General features: G+C 43.3%; 1 protein-coding gene across 2 annotated transcripts in view; it reads left to right on the forward strand.

The window, feature by feature from the left end:
• Positions 1 to 19374, forward strand: part of LOC126540221 (ATPase WRNIP1-like) — a 79231-nt gene that overhangs the window by 59145 nt on the left and 712 nt on the right. For both annotated transcript variants that reach the window (XM_050187015.2, XM_055075883.2), the window contains exon 7: positions 14561 to 14640. In XM_050187015.2, the coding sequence (XP_050042972.1) occupies positions 14561 to 14640 (80 nt within the window). The remainder of the gene's footprint in view (positions 1 to 14560; positions 14641 to 19374) is intronic.

Consider the following 19374-nt stretch of genomic DNA (forward strand, 5'->3'; position numbering starts at 1 on the left):
AACCCTGGGGCACACCAATATTAGTGAACATGGTTTTAGAATGAACGGCTGAAATGGTTACTACTTGCATTCTGTCTGTTAAGTAATTTTGTAGTAACAAGAGCGCTGGGCCGGTGATTCCCAATGATTCAAGCTTATGAAATAAGATGCGGTGATTTATTTTCTCAAACGCTTTGCTTAAATTTACAAACACTGACGCTGCATAATTCCCTTCATCGATAGCTAGTTTTAGTTGATCGGTTAGAGCAACGAGAGCCAGTTCGGTCGAGTAACCCGAGCGAAAGCCGTATTGGAATGGTGAGAGAATGTTAAATTTTGTAAGGTAATTAGTTAAACGTTTTTCTATTAGCTTTTCGATTACCTTACTAAAGAATGGTAATACACAGATGGGGCGATAATTGGAAATTAAAGAGCGGTCATCTTTCTTAAAAATTGGTGTGATCTTGCCTTGTTTTAGCTCTTGTGGGAAACTGCCTGATTTAAACATGACGTTGATTATGTCTGCAAGGACATCACTTATTAGGGGTGCAATTAATTTTATATGGGAAAGGTGTAATTTATCGATGCCGGCGCCGGTTATTTTTATGTTGTTTATAATGTTTAGAACTTCCTGAGATGTAGTTGGAAATAAAAAGAAAGAATGTGGCAGGCGCTGGGGCACGGGATTGTCATGCGCAGGTGGCTGTAGCTCGCTGCTAAAGAAGAAATCAGCAAACGCATCAGCTATTTCTTTGGCGGTCTTGTATACCATACCCTGATATGCAATTTCTGTTATAGCTTCGCGATTATTTGCCCTGTTTAAGAAGGAGTTAACAATTTCCCATTTCTTTTTTACGTTTTTACTGCATTCCAAAATTTTCCTTTCGTACCATGTTTTTTTTAGCTTTTTTCAATGTGGCAGAAAGCTGGTTAGAAAACTTTTTGTACCGAATGGCTAAATTCTTGTTAAATGGTTGTCGTTTGGTTTTCTTATGAAGATTATCCTTTTTGCGCATTAAAGCTAAGAGCTTATCTGTTATCCATGGATTTTGAGGCGACGCGTACTTCTTCTTGCATTTAACTTGAACGGAATGACGATCAACACATGACTTAAGCATAGAGATAAACACTGCAAATGCTTTTTGTGGATCATTTGTAGAAAAGATGGGGGACCAGTCAAGGTTCGACACGGCGTCAAGGAATGATTGTTTGTCTAATATAAACTTCGTCTACGTGATTTTTTCGGAGCCATGAGTATAGTGAAAATTTAGAAATATAGGATAGTGATCAGTTATGTCGGTCGTCATAACACCTGCGTCTGGTGGATATGCCAAATTTGATAATGCATGGTCAATTAATGTACCTATGGGGTGGTTAGCACATTGTGTCGGTATCTTAATTAAACATTCATAACCAAAGCTGTTAAAACAATCAGAATAATGTAAAGCATTAGTAGACGTACTATCAGCGAGGTTAATGTTGATGTCGCCTATAATTGTTACATTTTTGTTTTCATCTGCTAGCAGTCCCATGACTTTATGGAGAGCAGTACAGAAGTCTATTGCTGATGACGAGGGTGAACGATATATGCAACCAATTATTAGGTCTTTGTTGTCTATGTTGAGGAAGTCATTTTTAAGTTCAATCCAAACGTCTTCACAATTAGTTACATTAAGTTCAAGATCGTTCCTTCGGTTGTAAGTAATATCTGAATAGATATACAGCGCTGCGCCGCCATGGTTGCTGAACGGACGATTGGAGTATTCAGGAACAAAACTAGTAAAACAGAAAAGGTGTTTATCGTGGTCGCTCAACCAAGTTTCAGATACTCTGATGATTGAAAATGGGAAGGTGAATGAAGAAATGAGATCGGAGAATTCATGGAAGTGCTTGCGCAGTCTGCGCGCATTCAAGTGCAAGACAGATCGCTGATGATTTGAAAGAAGATTGTTTAACTGGTTAGCTGTGAGATAAGTCGAAATTGTGAGACTTGCCTACGGGACAGGTGTGGCGCAAAGGTGGATTAGAGTTAGGTTATTACTGAAAGGTCGGATTCGGTTGCGATGCGAAAGACGCGGCTTTCAGTTGTTTTCCGGGCCTTGATTTGACAGTTTTCTGTCTACAGAAATCTCCAGTTCTTCGTTTTTTTCAGAGCCAAGGCTTTGGAAAACAGAGCTTTGTTTTCAAGTGTTAAATGTTCATTAACGAAGACAGGGTTCTCTTTTGCTGTTGCGAGGCCAATATCACTCAGGCAGAGTCTAGCTTTCCGTGCTTTCGCGACGAACTCGGCTTTCTTCGTTCTCGAGCAGAAGCGAGCGATGATGTTTTTATGTTCTGTTTTAGTAGGAACACGATGAACAACGTCGAGGTCACTGGCCATTACTGGGCAACCAATTTTGTTGCCAATAGTTTGTATGACTGTCACACAGTCCTCTCCTTGCGTGCAAGGGATGCCCTTAGTCTCGACGTTGTTTAATCGAGAATATTGCTCCAGTTCGCCAACTTTCTTTGTGAGAGTGTTGTTGTTTGCGTATAAAGCTTTGTTTTCGGATTTTAGCTCTTTGTTTTTGGCGCTCAGCTTTTCGACGAGTTTGCTTAGAAATTCCATGCTAGTTTCCAAACTATCAGTTCTTTGCTTAAGTTCTACGACGTCTATGCCCGAATTGCTCGCCCTCAGCAGAAATTTCCCAAAAATGTCATCAACAAGTTTTTCGCTTACGTTTCCAAGCTTGGATTCAATGTCATCAATTCTTTTGGCAAGCTCCGCATTTGTAGGCATTGTTCACCGACCACACCCGGAAGGCCGCACGAGACGACGCAAGCTTGGCAGCACAAGTTAACACAAGTTCAGCAGCAATGTTTGGCAGTGGCTGCAACAATATTGGAATCACAAATGACAACGATACATACGCATGTGACTAACCTGCGGATACAAAGAACGTTGGTCAGTCTGTGTTCCTGTTGCCACAACCGCTGCCAGAATAAGGTGCCGGTACCGCTGCGCCTCCTTATATCCTTTTCTCACCGTGGGCTGGTGGCGCAAGCGCAACGCTGGTTCCGATAGCACCGAAGATTCTTGAATGGCGCAGCTGCTGTAGGCTGGGACACACGTGGAAGCAGATAGCGGTACGTTGGGCACGGGGAGTGGAAGACGACGACACAAGCCTGCGGATACAAAGAACGTTGGTCAGTCTGTGTTCCTGTTGCCACAACCGCTGCCAGAATAAGGTGCCGGTACCGCTGCGCCTCCTTATATCCTTTTCTCACGGTGGGCTGGTGGCGCAAGCGCAACGTTGGTTCCGATAGCACCGAAGATTCTTGAATGGCGCAGCTGCTGTAGGCCGTGGAACTGAGACATGAAAGAAAGGTGCTTATTTGAGTCAGTCAGCTATTGCGAATGGATGAAGCTGACTATTTCTTTGTGCACTCGCGTTAACTCATTCGTTACCGTGAGAAAATTGTCGTTTTTTATAGGTCTCAGAGAAAAATTATTTACCACTACAAAAAATATTCCAACACACATTGCAGCATAGCATATTGTGCATAATGAAATGCTCTTTCCAAAAACAGATGTTACCAAACAAAAAGATGATTCGGTAAAACATAAGAATTCTAGAAAGTGCCATTTTTGCTGCCAGTTGATAAAAACAACAATAAAAAAACATGATATCAACAAAAACATTAATATAAAAGGAAATTCAGAATATACATTTCAAAGATAAACCCAGGAATAATGTCTGAAAAAATAAATGCTCAGTACACCGCCATTCTTCGGATACAAAAAAGAAACTAAGACCAGTTTATCGCTCAGCAGTTTCTGGATTTTGTGAAGCATAGGTGCACTCCGCACTTTTCCCACAAAACGTCTGGTTTTTGCTCAACTTTGCAGTCCTGCGTAACACATTTTGCAGTTCCGCCTTTTTGGCATCTTCTGAGGATGGTCCAATGAGAAGACCAAGGAGCGTACTTCACCTGTTTGTCTAGTCATGCACCTCTTCCAGGACCAATCGCTCTTAGCGTAGCTGGACAACTACAAGATTATGCATCCAAGCATATCTGTTTGCATTTTCGTGGATTGTCTTTATCACCTCTGCAGAGAAGAAGAGTAGAAAGAAATCCCACGCCATTGTAAACTGTCTTGTGCTGATCCGCATTGCTGGGCCGAGATGTGCTACGGGCACCTTCTTGGCATGAACGGAAGTTTCTTTGCTGCCGATGGGAGCACATCATAACCAAGCATAGTATGCATCCTGACGATAGTTAGTAGAGCTCTCAGGTCGTGCGAAAAGATGGAAGATAAATGCGCATAATGAAGGAGACTGCTCAAGGCCGTAAGGGAAACTTGCCAATGAACAGCTGCTGGTGTCCCATGCTGACTCAAAACATTGGTACCGTCGGAGCTTGCATCTGCTTTGCTGTCATCTTCGGAATCATAACTCGAGTCCTCATCACTAAATTGAAGTGTGAGTGCAGCATAGTTTCGAGCGCAACGCTTTTCTCGCGACGCAGCCACATGGGACAACACCGTGGGAGTGACTCGATAACTGCGCAGGGATACCAGCAGCGCTTGTCTGGATTTTACGTGAGAAGTGAAACTGAAACTCTTAAAAACTAGTTGAAAATTCCAGTTCCACATGTTGGACATGTGGCAGACCTTCAGAAATACACTTTGGCAGAATAAAGCGACTCTGACTGCAAACCAAAGTTCCCTAGTGAACTGCTGGCATCATTTTCGGTTATCACCACATCACTGTCGGACGGCAAAACTGGTGAAATAATTGAATTCTTGACTCGTTGGGAGTCATTTGATTACAAAATTTTGATGCTAATGCAGCATAATCGTGGGCGGCATGCTTATTTCTCGAGAGCGACAGAAGGTGACAGCCACGCCTCTTTTCGCTACAACATATGCAGATTAGTTCGCTAAAAAGGTCCGTCAAAAATCACAACATCGCTGGAGCGTAAAAATTTAAACTGATTCTGAAAGTTCACTGCCTGTACTAACTACTGGATGGCCTTAAGTGGATAAGAAGTGGCTCCAACATGTCAAAATGGGCGATCTAAAGCATCAATCACCAGTGATCGAGTTGAATAGGTGTGGTAATGAAAGAGTTCAACTTATTCAGTTCAAACACATTCTAAAATTATCATGCTTAGCAACCGACGTTCTGGTGGAAGTTGACTGAGAACGTATTATGAAAACAGTACGATATGTGCCGACTAAGGGATGAAGGTGTGTTCTTTTCCATTCTGTAGCCAAAGTCATGCCTACCATCTGCCAGCCGGCCCTAGTTCACACGGGCTCTTCTGTGCTTCCGAATCTCGCTGGCAAGCTGTCAACGCCGCTCATCGCGCACTGTATTACTGCAGAAAATAAAGTTGCTGTGGCAAAGAGTAGTAGTTCGTTTTTCAGTGCTCTCGAGTAGGCGAAGTGCCCTTGCATGCACATGCACTATTCAAGACCTGAGAGTGCGCATAATCCTTCAACGCGTCCCATGCGTCTGGTTGATTTGGACATATTTGTGGCCACTATCATAAGCTGATTTTATCCGTGTTAACAGCCCTTTCGATCGAGTTATCTTACAGTTATTTATTTTGTAAAGCTTGATGCTTGGGTGCCAGATAAACAATGTTTAGAAAATCATTCTGCAAAAATTTTAGAACCACGAAAGCTAGTGAAACGTGCTTCTTCGGAGCTTCACAGTAACCTGGATTGGGATGTACGCTGCTGCGGCATACCGCATGGCACATAGAGACACCTCTGATTGTTGTCACCTGAGTGATAGCTTAATAGAGTTCAAGGCTAGACATACAATAATAACACGTTACATGTATATGCTATGTATCGACAATGTTCAGACTTGACTCTCCTCCTATTTCGATCTTGAGGAGAGCTGCAGAAAGGCCTCTAGGCCCGTCGCCGTTCGATATTGTGGCTGTATCGAAGCTAAAAGCTTAATGACGGCACACTAAGAAGCTTTTCAGTCCAAACAATTTGTTCACACCTTTCGGGAAAGCATGAAAACTTGACTCGCCATCAACAGCATGTTCGCCATGCACCTTCCAGCACGATTCCACGTACCAGCATGGCGCCGCACGATAGACGGCGCTGCAATCACAAAATGGTGCCACCCTCAATAAAACGGTCTACATTGGCGGAGCATACCGAGAGTGAAAAGGGGCCATTGTCACGGGACACTGTATTTAGTCCTTAATTACACAGGTGTGTACCCATCATCTTCAGTCACATTATGAGCCCTGATGTGCTTAGTAATTGCACTGACAGGCCTTCATAGCTGTTTCGGGCGTAGCTGGGGCGATGTTAGCCCTTGGAGGTAGTAAAAGGCATGCATTCATATTTTTTTTTTAAACTAGCCATTTTCAAGGCCCCTAGGTTGTCCGAAAAATCGGATGTTGATTGTATTTTCACAAGTCTGATCATACTTTTAATTGATTTTATACTTTTGCAGCTAAGCAACCCATTTGAAAAGCGCAGGGGGTTAATAGAGTGCTTTTGTGTATTGATCCCTGCAGCAGTTGCTCCATCATATTAAGTCCGCCTAAAGGAAGCGATGGAAGTGCAGAGGCGCGACTGTCACTTCCAAAGCTGGAAAAGAAGAAGATGGCTCACGTGCAGGTTGCGCGAGGAAAGAACATGCTAGCACGCACGACCTGAGCGGCCGCGGTGTCTGCCGCTCATGAGATCCCGCTGCACAATGGCTGGCCGGCCTAAATAAACTGTGGCTATAGCGGCTACCTCTTCATGCCGCCTTTCACAAATTGGTGACTTGCATGACCGAGCCCAGTCATGCCGACGTCAAGCCACAAATTAGTGACCCAGACGACCGAACTCAGCCTTCCCACGAATTGGTGACCCAGACAACCGAGTCCAGCCATGCCTGTGTCAGTGCATCAACTCTACCAAGGCGAGTGACATGGCCTCACGTGGTCCGGCAGATGTCCCGTGGTTGTAGGGTGTCCAGGAATCTACATCGACACACCGGACATCTGGTTCATCCAGCTGGACAGCCATTTCCTTCTCAGCAGGGTTCCAGGCTCCGGCTGCATTCCAAACTCCAGTTGCCACCCTTGGCCCTGACTACTACAAGGACTTGCGGGCAGCGATCCTTGCTCACTATGTCACCTAGAGCACTCAGTCTCCTCCAGCTGGCGCTCCGTCACAACAGCTCTTGCCATTTGAGCCGACACTTCATTCTGCATCTTGTTGTCCCACATCGCCTGCATCCAGCCGTGCCGATCGTCAGCACACGCCGACCCCAGCATCAGACCTCTACTTGGTTCATGAGCCTCCTTCCCAGCTCAAAGGCAGCTGCGCGACGACTCTTTCCAAAAAATTCACTGGGCCAGACGTAAGTGCTTTCGGCTATATTATGGCCCACCGCTCTCCTTCATTGGACGTTCCTGCAAGCTGTCCGCTTTCCGTTCAGGGGCACCTCACTTATCACCATAGGCTCCACTAGGCTCATATTTCACTCTCGCCAACACAGAGACACCATAAGCACAACCTTCGTGATGCATTCAGCGACCACCGCAATCCTGATGCTATCGGCATTCGAGATTTCACCACAAACAGCTGCAGGAGAGCCTTCCAATGTTCTGTACTCGCACCTTCCGCAAATGCATGGCCTACTGAAGTTTGGTAACAATAAAATTCAAACAGCACTAGACGACAGGACCAGAAAGAGGAGGAGACAAACACGGCGCCGTGTTTGTCTCCTCCTCTTTCTAGTCCTGTCGTCTAGAGCTGTTTGAATTTCATTGTTACCATGGAACACCAACTCGCCCAATCCGCTGCCCTTATGCACTAATGAAGTTTTACAGGAGCCAGCTCTGCCTCCTGGTTTCTTCAGCTTGAGCATCACTTCTACATCTACATCTTGTGTGACCAACACTTGCGCTATATCCACGCAAGTCCCAAGCTGCCAGACGGTCTACTTTTGGAGCTCCAACTTCTGCAGGCCCAGTCGTCCATGAGAACCAGTAGCAGGTCACACTTTTGCATCGCGCTTTCACTGCAGCTGCGCGTTGCTCACAACCTATGCAGTCAGTGCTGCCTGGTACATCTCTGTCGGATTGCGTGAACCCGACACTACCAACGACATCAACGCACAAGACAGTGCACCCTGTGTCCAGACTTGCACTATAAAAAAAAAGTTCACACCCTTTTGGGCTTATCTTGTCCCACAACAATAATCGTCAACTGCCTTGCTTGCGTTTCTTCTCTTGAAAACTCGGTGCTCACTACTTTCCTGTTGAGAATGCTGTGTCAAGCTGATAACGCGCAAGCCGTTCATGACTAGGAAGTACCGTGCTCACAGTGTTAAAGGATATGTGGGCAAGACAGGTGACGATTATTGTTTGGGCACAAAATACAACCCAAAGGGTGTAAACTTTTTTTAGAGTGTGGTGTTCCTATGGCACCGTCTCCACATTTTACCTGGACTCCTTTACCTGGGCTTTACCATTGGACTTTATTTCAATTGCACTTTGCATTAGGAGGGGGGTCCTCTAGCGGCGTCCTGTACGTCCGCAGTGTCTGCCGCTCACGAGATCCCGGTGTACAATGGCTGGTCGGCCTAAATAAGGCAAAGCTACGGTGGCTACCTCTTTGCGCCGCCTCCCACAGAAGTATAGTGTGTTCGTTCGCTTAGGATGGCCATGATATTTCATCTCTGGATGAATTTAGGCTCTGACAAAGGGGAAAGCAAGAGCAACTAGCCTGCACACTAGCACAAGTGTTCCTGTTCAGTTTACTACTGCGCATGCTATTACGTAACCATCATAATCAGTATCGTAAGACAGACTTGAAAGCTTCCTGTAAACCCCAAGTGGGTGTATACGCCCCCCCCCCCCCCCCCCGAAACCTAATTCTGGCTAGGTGCTTGCATTGGTGCCAGGGTTAGTTGGTGATGCTGCAGTAATCATGCAGGTCTGTAAAATCAGGCATCTGAAAAATCCATTGGTGACTGTATTTCACACTTTTGCTACCAAAATATCTACGACTGATTTTCCGGAGGCCACATTTTTCAGACGTGCCCGATAATTCAGACGCCTTTGTGGCACCGCCACACACACCTCCATAGAGCCAATATATCAGAACGTTTGAAATTTCGAACACAAAAAGCCTTTGCCGTCTGATTTTCTGGACTTTTTGCCGTCACCACAGGTCTGAAATGGCGTTATCGAAGCCGCCGCCATTCTGATTATCTCCCCTCCTTGAACAGGTGCTCTCGCACGCAGATCCGCTTGCAGCCGTAGCCACCTCCGCGGCAATGTACTCACACCTTTGCTACTTTGATGTTCACTACCAAGCTTCTTGCTGTTGGTGCTGTGTTTATTATTGAAAAAATTTGCCGTTGTCAGCAATGGGGCTGACTCCACATTTGTAATCATTGTCAGGGGCTTCGAAGCTCTGTAAGCCCGACGCATTGCATAATGCCGGTTCCTGAAAGTCAACTTTGCATCAATACAGCAGCCTTACTCCGTGAGAAGTATTGCGACGAAGCATACCAAGAGTGGGAAGGGGCAATTGTCATGGGGCACAGTACGTATTCCTTAATCTATGCGTGTGCACTCACCATATCCTGTCACAGTATGAACACAGACAGGCCTAATAAGTGGCAGGCCTTCGGAGCTATTTTGGACGTGCCTGTAGCGATTTGAGCCCTTAGGGGCAGTAAAAGGCATGCATCCTTTTTTCGGACATTATCGTGGCCTCTAGGGAGCACAAAAATTTGCATGTTGACTATATATTCAAGCACGTGAAAACAAAGATTTGTTTCGCTATAACCGATACTTAGTGTATCCTGCATTTATCATTTCATTATAGCAATAGAATCATCATCATCATCAGCCTGGTTACGCCCACTGCAGGGCAAAGGCCTCTCTCATACTTCTCCAACTACCCCGGTCATGTACTAATTGTGGCCATGTTGTCCCTGCAAACTTCTTAATGTCATCCGCCCATCTAACTTTCTGCCGCCCTCTGCTACGCTTTTCTCCCTTGGAATCCATTCTGTAACTCTTAATTACCATCGGTTATCTTCCCTCCTCATTACGTGTCCTGCCCATGCCCATTTCTTTTTCTTGATTTCAACTAAGATATCATTAACTCGCGTTTGTTCCCTCACCCAATCTGCTCTTTTCTTATCCCTTAACGTTACACCTATCATTCTTCTTTCCATAGCTCATTGCGTCGTCCTCAATTTAAGTAGAACCCTTTTCGTAAGCCTCCAGGTTTCTGCCTCGTACGTGAGTACTGGTTAGACACAGCTGTTATAAACTTTTCTCTTGAGGGATAATGGCAACCTGCTGTTCATGATCTGAGAATGCCTGCCAAACGCACCCCAGCCCATTCTTATTCTTCTGATTATTTCAGTCTCATGATCCGGATCCGCAGTCACTACCTGTCCTAAGTAGATGTATTCCCTTACCACTTCCAGTGCCTCACTACCTATCGTAAGCTGCTGTTCTCTTCCGAGACTGTTAAACATTACTTTAGTTTTCTGCAGATTAATTTTTAGACCCACCCTTCGGCTTTGCCTCTCCAGGTCAGTGAGCATGCATTGCAGTTGGTCCCCTGAGTTACTAAGCAAGGCAATATCATCAGCGAATCGCAAGTTACTAAGGTATTCTCCATTAACTCTTATCCCCAATTCTCTTCAGTCCAGGTCTCTGAATACCTCCTGTAAATGCGCTGTGAATAGCATTGGAGAGATTGTATCTCCCTGCCTGACGCCTTTCTTTATTGGGATTTTGTTGCTTTCTTTATGGAGGACTACAGTGGCTGTGGAGCCGCTATAGATATCTTTCAGTATTATTTACATACGGCTCGTCTACACCCTGATTCCGCAATGCCTCCATGACTGCTGTGGTTTCGACTGAATCAAACGCTTTCTCGTAATCAATGAAAGCTATATATAAAGGTTGGTTATATTCCGCACATTTTTCGATCACCTGATTGATAATGTGAATATGGTCTATTGTTGAGTAGCCTTTACGGAATCCTGCCTGGTCTTTTGGTTGGTGGAAGTCTTAGGTGTTCCTGATTCTATTTGCGATTACCTTAGTAAATACTTTGTAGGCAACGGACAGTAAGCTGATCGGTCTATAATTTTTCCCCTTTCTTATGGATTAGGATTATGTTAGCGTTTTTCCAAGATTCCGGTACGCTCGAAGTCATGAGGCATTGCGTATACAGGGTGGCCAGTTTCTCTAGAACAATCTGCCCACCATCCTTCAACAAATCTGCTGTTACCTGATCCTCCCCAGCTGCCTTCCCCCTTTGCATAGCTCCCAAGGCTTTCTTTACTTCTTCCGGCGTTACCTGTGGGATTTCGAATTCCTCTAGACTACTCTCTCTTCCATTATCATCGTGGGTGCCACTGGTACTGTATAAATCTCTATAGAACTCCTCAACCACTTCAACTATCTCATCCATATGCGTAATGATATTGCCGGCTTTGTCTCTTAACACATACATCTGATTCTTGCCAATTCCTAGTTTCTTCTTCACTGCTTTTAGGCTTCCTCCGTTCCTGAGAGCATGTTCAATTCTATCCATATTATACTTCCTTAAGTCAGCTGTCTTACGCTTGTTGATTAACTTCGAAAGTTCTGCCAGTTCTATTCTAGCTGTGGGGTTAGAGGCTTTCATACATTGGCATTTCTTGATCAGATCTTTCGTCTCCTGTGATAGCTTACTGGTATCCTGTCTAGCGGAGTTACTACCGACTTCTATTGCACACTCCTTAATGATGCCCACAAGATTGTTGTTCGTTGCTTTAACACTAAGGTCCTCTTCCTGAGTTAAAGCCGAATACCTGTTCTGTAGCTTGATCTGGAATTCCTCTATTTTCCCTCTTACCGCTGACTCATTGATCGGCTTCTTATAGAATACTCCATTTCAATAGAATACTCCATTGAAATTATTCATCACCAACCAAATTTTATATTTACTTCAACTGTACTTATAATATTCTCTACATTGCTCCTACTGCGTGAGGTAATCAGCTTGAACACCTCAAGTATTGTTCCGACAGGGATGGGAATCGGAACGCAGCTCCCTTGTCTGACAATCCCTGTGAAGAGCAGGTTCCAAGGCTAAGTAAATTAGTGAAATTGATGAGCATTGCTAAATGAACACACTACTTAATTTTGCAGCGCTATTCTTTGTCGTTACTGATGAGTTATAAAAACAGTGGTGAATCCTTTTAATTTATGGCAGAGCTAAAGTGTCATTGACAGCATCCACACTTTAACGACAGAATTCAACTCTTTAATGACTGCTTATGCATGTAGGCTGTTGTATTAACAGTACTTTGGCCAATGTGAAAACTGTTAGCTACTGAAATTGGCAACAACATCCCATCCACACCTGTTCCTTTGAAATTTGTGAAATCAGTCTGATAATTTATAATGGCACTTCTATGATTGGTTTGCAGTTAGTGCAATTATGTGCAATTAGTGTGTTTTGTTATGTGTTAGCATTCTTCGAAGTCAGTACAGTGTTGTTCCTGCCATATTTATAGCAGATAGTAAGCATTAGATATATATATATATATGGCAGTCTAAACAACTGCACCATTTTGTTGCTGGGTTCGTCATTGCACATTTCTAGGTAAGCCTTAAATCAGTGCTCTTGAAACACAGGCTGCCTTTTAACATTTCATGCAGTGTAAACGTAAAATGTTTTGGTAACAATTAAGTCCAGTGCACAGGGATGAGCAGTAAAAATTCAGCCCCAAGGTCTTCAACCTTCCATGTCCAGGATGGAGGAAAAAGAGTAAATGCGGGAGGTTTTCTTGTTTGTTAGCTAGCATCTTAGCACATCACAAAGTCACTGCTGAAACATCATGATCTGCGTACACACATGGCCCTCTGTATCATATATTCATGATGCATCGGTATCCTGCTTACCATAACGAAAACTATTTCATAGAAACAAAGACTGTATTTGCACAACGCCTTTTCACCATCTACCAACCACAAAAGTCATCTTCAGTTCCTTCTAATGCATTAGAAATGCCACACTTATGGCTAAACCAAGAACCACTAACCAAAGCATAAAATAACAACGTCCATTCAATGGCAGTGTGGTTAGCTGCCTTGCATTGACCTTTTTTTTTCTGTAGTAGGAGGCGGTTTCGTCTTTGAGTTTGAGTAGAATTAGTTATGATTGTAACACGCCTGCAAATTTGAGCGCACTTTTTTATTTAAAAAAGGTGCGCGCTAGACTCATGCAAATACGGTATATGCTAACCTCCACAATCTAGAGCATGCCTCCTTTTTGCACTCCATCTTGATCCATGAAAGTGGATAGCAGAGCTTACCCCTCAACTTAAGTGCTCAGTGTGAATCATTTCATGGCGATTCACAAGTGGGAATTGTGAACAAGTTTGCTCAACATCTGGTCTATACTAACATATAGGCAGCGTTGGAGGTTAAGAAAGAAACTTAAGAAGCCAAGGATTGCACCACGAGTGATGAAATGAAAGAAAGTCGCGGCTTTGCCCAAAAGGGGAAGCATTAATTGCAATAGCAAATTGTTAGACAGCTATACATAGATGACTTTTCCTCCCATCAACAGCATAACGTGCACAGGCACGATATTATACACTTCAGCTTTATATGGAACCTCACAGCGATATCGACGCCATTACCGATGGCGGAAATTCACTTGGAGTGTCTATATAATTCCTATTGCAATAAATTTTTAGGCGTTGCGTTAAGAGACAGGAAAACAGCAGTGTGAATTAGAGAACAAATGGGGGTGGCTGATAACTAGTTGATATTAAGAGGAAAAAATGGAGCTGGGGAGGTCATCTAATGCATGGAGTGCATAACTAGGGGTCTATTATGGTTACAGAATGGGTGCCAAGGGAATTGAAGTGCAGTCGAGGACAGTAGAGGACTAGGTGGTGTGGTGAGATTAGAAAGATTGTAGACATAAGATGGAATGAGCTGGCCCAAGAGAGGAGTAATTGAAGATCACTGGTAGAGGCATTTGTCCTGCAGCGGACACAAATAGGTTGATGATGTTGGTGCTCGGCATCTACTCACATGCGCTGGAGTGAAGGCATGTTTCGTAAGGGAGGCCTCATCGTGGGAACCATCGAGAAGCGCTGTTGAATTGCACTGTTTGATTAAGTCAGGAGCCAGCACTGTGTTCGATGTGGCGGAGTAAGAGAAGGGCTTCCAGTTGAGCAACGTTTCTAAATATTAGGTCGAATAGTTTAGAGCGGTTTGAGACCCAGTACTTTTTATGCGGTTTCGATGTTAAGAATCGTATGCCAGTCTTCCTTTAAATTAGGGTTAAGGTAGGTTCGCATGGCAATCAAATCGCCGATTCCTTCTGGGGATAAAGCGGGACATAGCTGTCTACCATAGTGCACCTTGGAGATGACATTGCAATCACATGTGCAAATCACTGTGCAGCACAGTTGTGTGCTGCCGGGCATTATTACACCGTATCTGGGTGCTGTCTCAGTGATTAGGCCTGTAATATGGGTGTACATTTATCAGTAAGACTCCTAAATACTGCTGTTCTTTTACTCACCAGGTGTTGCAGACTCCCATGCACTCGTCCTTGCTGTAGCAACACATGACAGCGTCATGAAAGTGGGGCTGCCTGAATGTAGGGTGAGTTTCAATCGTTGCTTTATTTTATGCCCTTGTGTTTAAAGGTTATGTAAGCAATCCCTTGATACATTTGCAACATTTTGCATCGAGCTTGTTTGGACCCTGATGCAGGTGACTATGCTTCGGGCAGCTTTTAAGTTTTCTGTTCTCATGCAATATATTTTACCTTAGGGTGGTACTGGTTTATGTGAGTTTGAATAGTAGTGAACTTGTGGCAGGCAACCAGCACAGAAACAGCACAGACCACATGAGCAGAGAAAGTAACATTGACAAACATAAATGCTTCCAAATCTAAAGTTGTCCTCTATGCTCCAAAAGGTAAAAAATCAAGAAATGTACATGTTAACTTAGGCACAGAATTATCAGGAAGTGTTGACTCTGTGAAGACTTTAGCAGTGATTTTCGCTAAAGATTTAACTTGGGATGAACATGCAGACTGTGTTTTATCGAAAATGTCTTCCTCAACAGGCATTCTCATGTATATGAAGCGTACTGTTCCTTCTATAAATTTCAACTGCTGTTACATAACTCATTAGTTTTCTACAAAATGCAATATTATGGCATTATCTGGTGCACAGCAGGCATGTCCAACCTAAAGAAACTGCACTTTCTAAAAAAAAAGAGCTGTTCATTGCATTGAAAATGCGCCATTTTTGTTTTTTCCGCCTTAATGACATTGTCTGGAAATATGATGTCCTGCCTGTGTTCGCAATATAATTATCGCTTACTCTTAAGTTATCAGTCTTATTGAAAGCAAAACGACAGTGTAATATTCTCATCTGACCTTCATGAAAACACCAACATCCGAGAAACAAGAGACAAAGAAAAGTGGTTTATGCCAACACCTGGAACAAACTATGACAAACGGTCCTTACTTTGCACAGTGCTGTCGCTCTCAAATAAACTTATATCTGAAAATTGGGAAGTCTCCTGCAACTCAAGCTCTCAAATTAGGCTGCATTGCCAACAAGAATTGATCTATGTGTGGGTATTAATATCATCATCATCAGCCTGGTTACGCCCACTGCAGGGCAAAGGCTTCTCCCATACTTCTCCAACTACCCCGGTCATACAAATAATGAATATTATAATAATGAATATAAATGAGGACATATACAGGGTGTCCCAGCTAACCTTAGCCAGAGTTTAAAAATGTGCAAATGCTACGTAGCTGGACATAACCAAGGTAATGTTGTTTTCCGTTGCTTGGAGATACTCGTATTGTTTTGTTTTTTTCATTCCGCGTAGTTAGATAATTAGTACTAATTAATTAATATACTTCTCAAATATTATAATTAGATTAAAAGTGCCAATGAGAAAATTGTAGTGCTACATTACAAACGCCAGATACAGCTTTCCGTTGCTCAATATGTGGTACATAAATGTGTTTTTCCGAGCGTGAAATAAACCCTCGAGTCACGCAAAGTGCCTCGAACGGCTAGTCATTTGGCAATTTTGCATGCATTTGCGGGCTTCTTTCATGCTTGGAAAAACACTTTTATGTAGCACGTATTGAGCAACAGAACGCTGTATCAGGAGTTTTTCACGTCGCTCTGCAATTTTCTCATTGACACTTTTCATTTAATTCTAATATCTAAGAAGTTGATTAATTAATCAAGAATAATTATCTAATTACGCAGAATGAAAAAAGAAATTTGAGTATCTCCAAGCGACGGCAAACAACATTACTTTGGTTCTGTCCAGCTACATGGCATTTGCATATTTTTAACCTCTGGCTAAAGTTAGCTGGGACACCCTGCATATGTTAGTATGTATTTGTGTAGAAATGGGCTGAACTGAGCTGGTTTCCTCCTAATGTATGTGTGTGTGTACAGGTAGATATGTATCTTTGTTTAGAATTACGTACATTCGTATTTTTTGTATGCGTGCTGCACTGCTGTCATACCAAAGGGGCCGGGTCCCCTGTCAAGCAAATGGGAGCTTTTCGTCATGGCTCCTTCTCTCAAGGAAATAAATTTAAATTTGAACAATGCTGCGTAATGCTTATTTCAAAGCATGCAGAGGTAAAAACAATAATGTACAGCAGAATCTCGTTGATAGATTTCTGTTTGTCACATTTTCCTGGCTCTTACAATCTAAAGCGCTGGTGCTGCTTAGTTTCCCCAGCGTCATGAGTAGTAGTTTCCAATTTGTTATGTTTGCTTCCCCGTTGTTACTTCCAAACATTGAGACAGTTCGCCACCCATGTGACGCCGTCCGTTGGCAGTGCCTAGGTTGACCACTGCATCTTGCCGCTGTAAAGAGTCACTGTCGCCGTGTTCGGGTTGCCACTGATCGTTGATCTCAACACTGCTCACAAAGTACATAGCCAAGAGGAGGTATAAATGAAAAAGCACAAGGGGACGCCTCACACCCATGTTCACTGACATGTGACCATTGCTGCCTTGTGCAATTACTTTGATGTAAAAATCTGTGCATAAATGCAAAAAAAGGTTCGTGAGTGCTCGAAAAGGGGCTGTTATCGATTTTGCCTAAGCACCAGATAAAATTTACATGCTTCATTTAGTGGGATTCACGGCTATGACTGCTATAAAAAGATTTTGCCATTCACTGTAAGCACCAGGCGCTGATAATGAGCTTTAGTGAGTGGGCTTTCTGTAGTTTGCTGGCTTTCTATTCAACTTCCAAAAAAAGTGTTTTGTGTAAGAGTAGCTTTTTGTCTTATCAGTAGTGCTGCTGCCAGTGTCGTCGGACGTTGTGTTTTTCCAGATTCTACGTTCTTTTTCCATGGTCCCCTAAAAACAGTTTAACCGGGTTCTACTGCATTTATGGATGATTTCTTGCTGCTTGCAACCCTAGAGTCAATTCCCACCATGTTGTCTGCGATTCAAAGTGGTCTGTATGCCTTGTCATCCACACTCTCCTACACCACATTCACACTCATACATTCTTATCACTGTTCTGTGTTCTACCCATAACAGTGCAGTAGACTTGCATTAACTTGCCTCTGGTTAACTAGACTTTTTGTATATACGAGCCTAGCCAAAGGTCCTGGGCAGTGCCCATACATTTCTGTGGGCCTAGACATTCGTTGCTTTGATTCTGAAATGGGCCTTCAGTAGGTAATTGGAAGTTGACCGGTCAGCATGCATGCCCCTCACACCAATGGTGGTCCCAATGACTACAGTGTGGGTCATTGCAGTGCTAGGGAACTTTGAACAGGTCAAAGGCACCCTATCTCCCACACAAAATGCTGATTTTTAGCACAACCTGGGAAGGTTTTCAATCGAAAACGGCAGCTAACAGTGAATGATTACCATAGTTACCCAGTTGTAATCCACCTCCCCCCGCCCCCCATTAAATTTTCTAAGAAAATGGCCACAAAATCACCTGTGTGTTTTAATCAGATCCAAAACTGCAACCATGATTGCGGCGTTCACAATAGCCTGATAGAGGTATACCATCGTCACTCCTGTCATCACAAGATGTGCAAGCCAGCAATGACGACGTGCTGATTTTTATTCGAAAGCTAATTCAAAAGAGAAGTTATATTATATGTTGAACAGCGCTGCATCATAGCTTTCAGTGTTGGAGTCTGGTGTGGCATGACAAAGTTGTTAACCTAGGCGTGGGCACCCATCCTCTGCGAAATCGTTGATGAAATTTGTAATATCAAACACAGTGAACTGCACGGAGGATTGTGTGTTGGGCCCATAGCGATAACGAGCAGTCCAAGAGGGATCTCAAACTACATTATGTTTAAATAAATTTCTATTTTGTGATGGAGGAACTTTACAGGCGTCATCACTTTCATATCACCACAATCAGAGGCATGCTATTCTTCTTGTTATAAAATTGGGTACGTGGTATCTTTGGGTCCATGTTGTTCTTACTTTGAAACCCATAAAAAGATGTGTGCATGTTAGATATGGGAGCATCTTAGGATTGGGAAAATACTGCCAAGTAAGGCAGCTTTGTGCTGGGACTTTTTTTCTGGCTTTTTTAATTCAACTCACCAGATAACTCGATTTATTCTCTTGTTCTTATCAAGGTCAAATGAATGGAAATCTGCAGTATGTGTGCTTTTGTGTGTAGTCATTGTTCCAAATAAGGATTAATTGGCTGACAACACTGTATTTTTGCTTCTTTCTTGATTACCGCAGCTTATCGTTTCTGTGTTTATGGCGTGATATAATTACTTGATTCTCTTGTTATGAAGCTTATGCATGTGGAACAATCATATGTGGCTGCTTCAAGGGTGCAAAGTTCATGAAGTCAGGAAAAGTATTACTGTTTTGAGGAATTCGTTTTCTATAGTAAACAGGATGTTAGTGAATTCATTACTGAGGGCACTTCAGTTAGAATTTATGTGCATAGAAGCACTGTTGGATCCTGCTGTTGTCATTTCCCCATGGTAGGTCATATTGGTTCCATTTGGCTAGGGCCAAAACCTTGCAGGGGCAGTTGAGTACAAGGTATTGGATATAAAAAAAGAATAGACAAGCAAGTGTGGAGGCGCTGGAAACATTGTGAATGACAGAATCAGGTGATTAATAACTTTATTTTTGCAACAGTACTATGCACATTGAAAAGGAGTATTTATTCAAATTTATGGATGCTGTACTTAAATATGGAAACATCATGCACAGCTTTTGTCGGGCTCATTGGCTACACTCATTAAGAATGGCGGCTGCACAATGAACACCTGCACAGCACGCTATGACAGCGCCACTCTGTTATTTTCAGAGACAGAAGCACTGTGTGACGTGCTTG

Source organism: Dermacentor andersoni, chromosome 2 (genome assembly GCF_023375885.2).
Source record: "Dermacentor andersoni chromosome 2, qqDerAnde1_hic_scaffold, whole genome shotgun sequence".
In the NCBI taxonomy this organism is placed as follows: Eukaryota; Metazoa; Arthropoda; class Arachnida; order Ixodida; family Ixodidae; genus Dermacentor; species Dermacentor andersoni.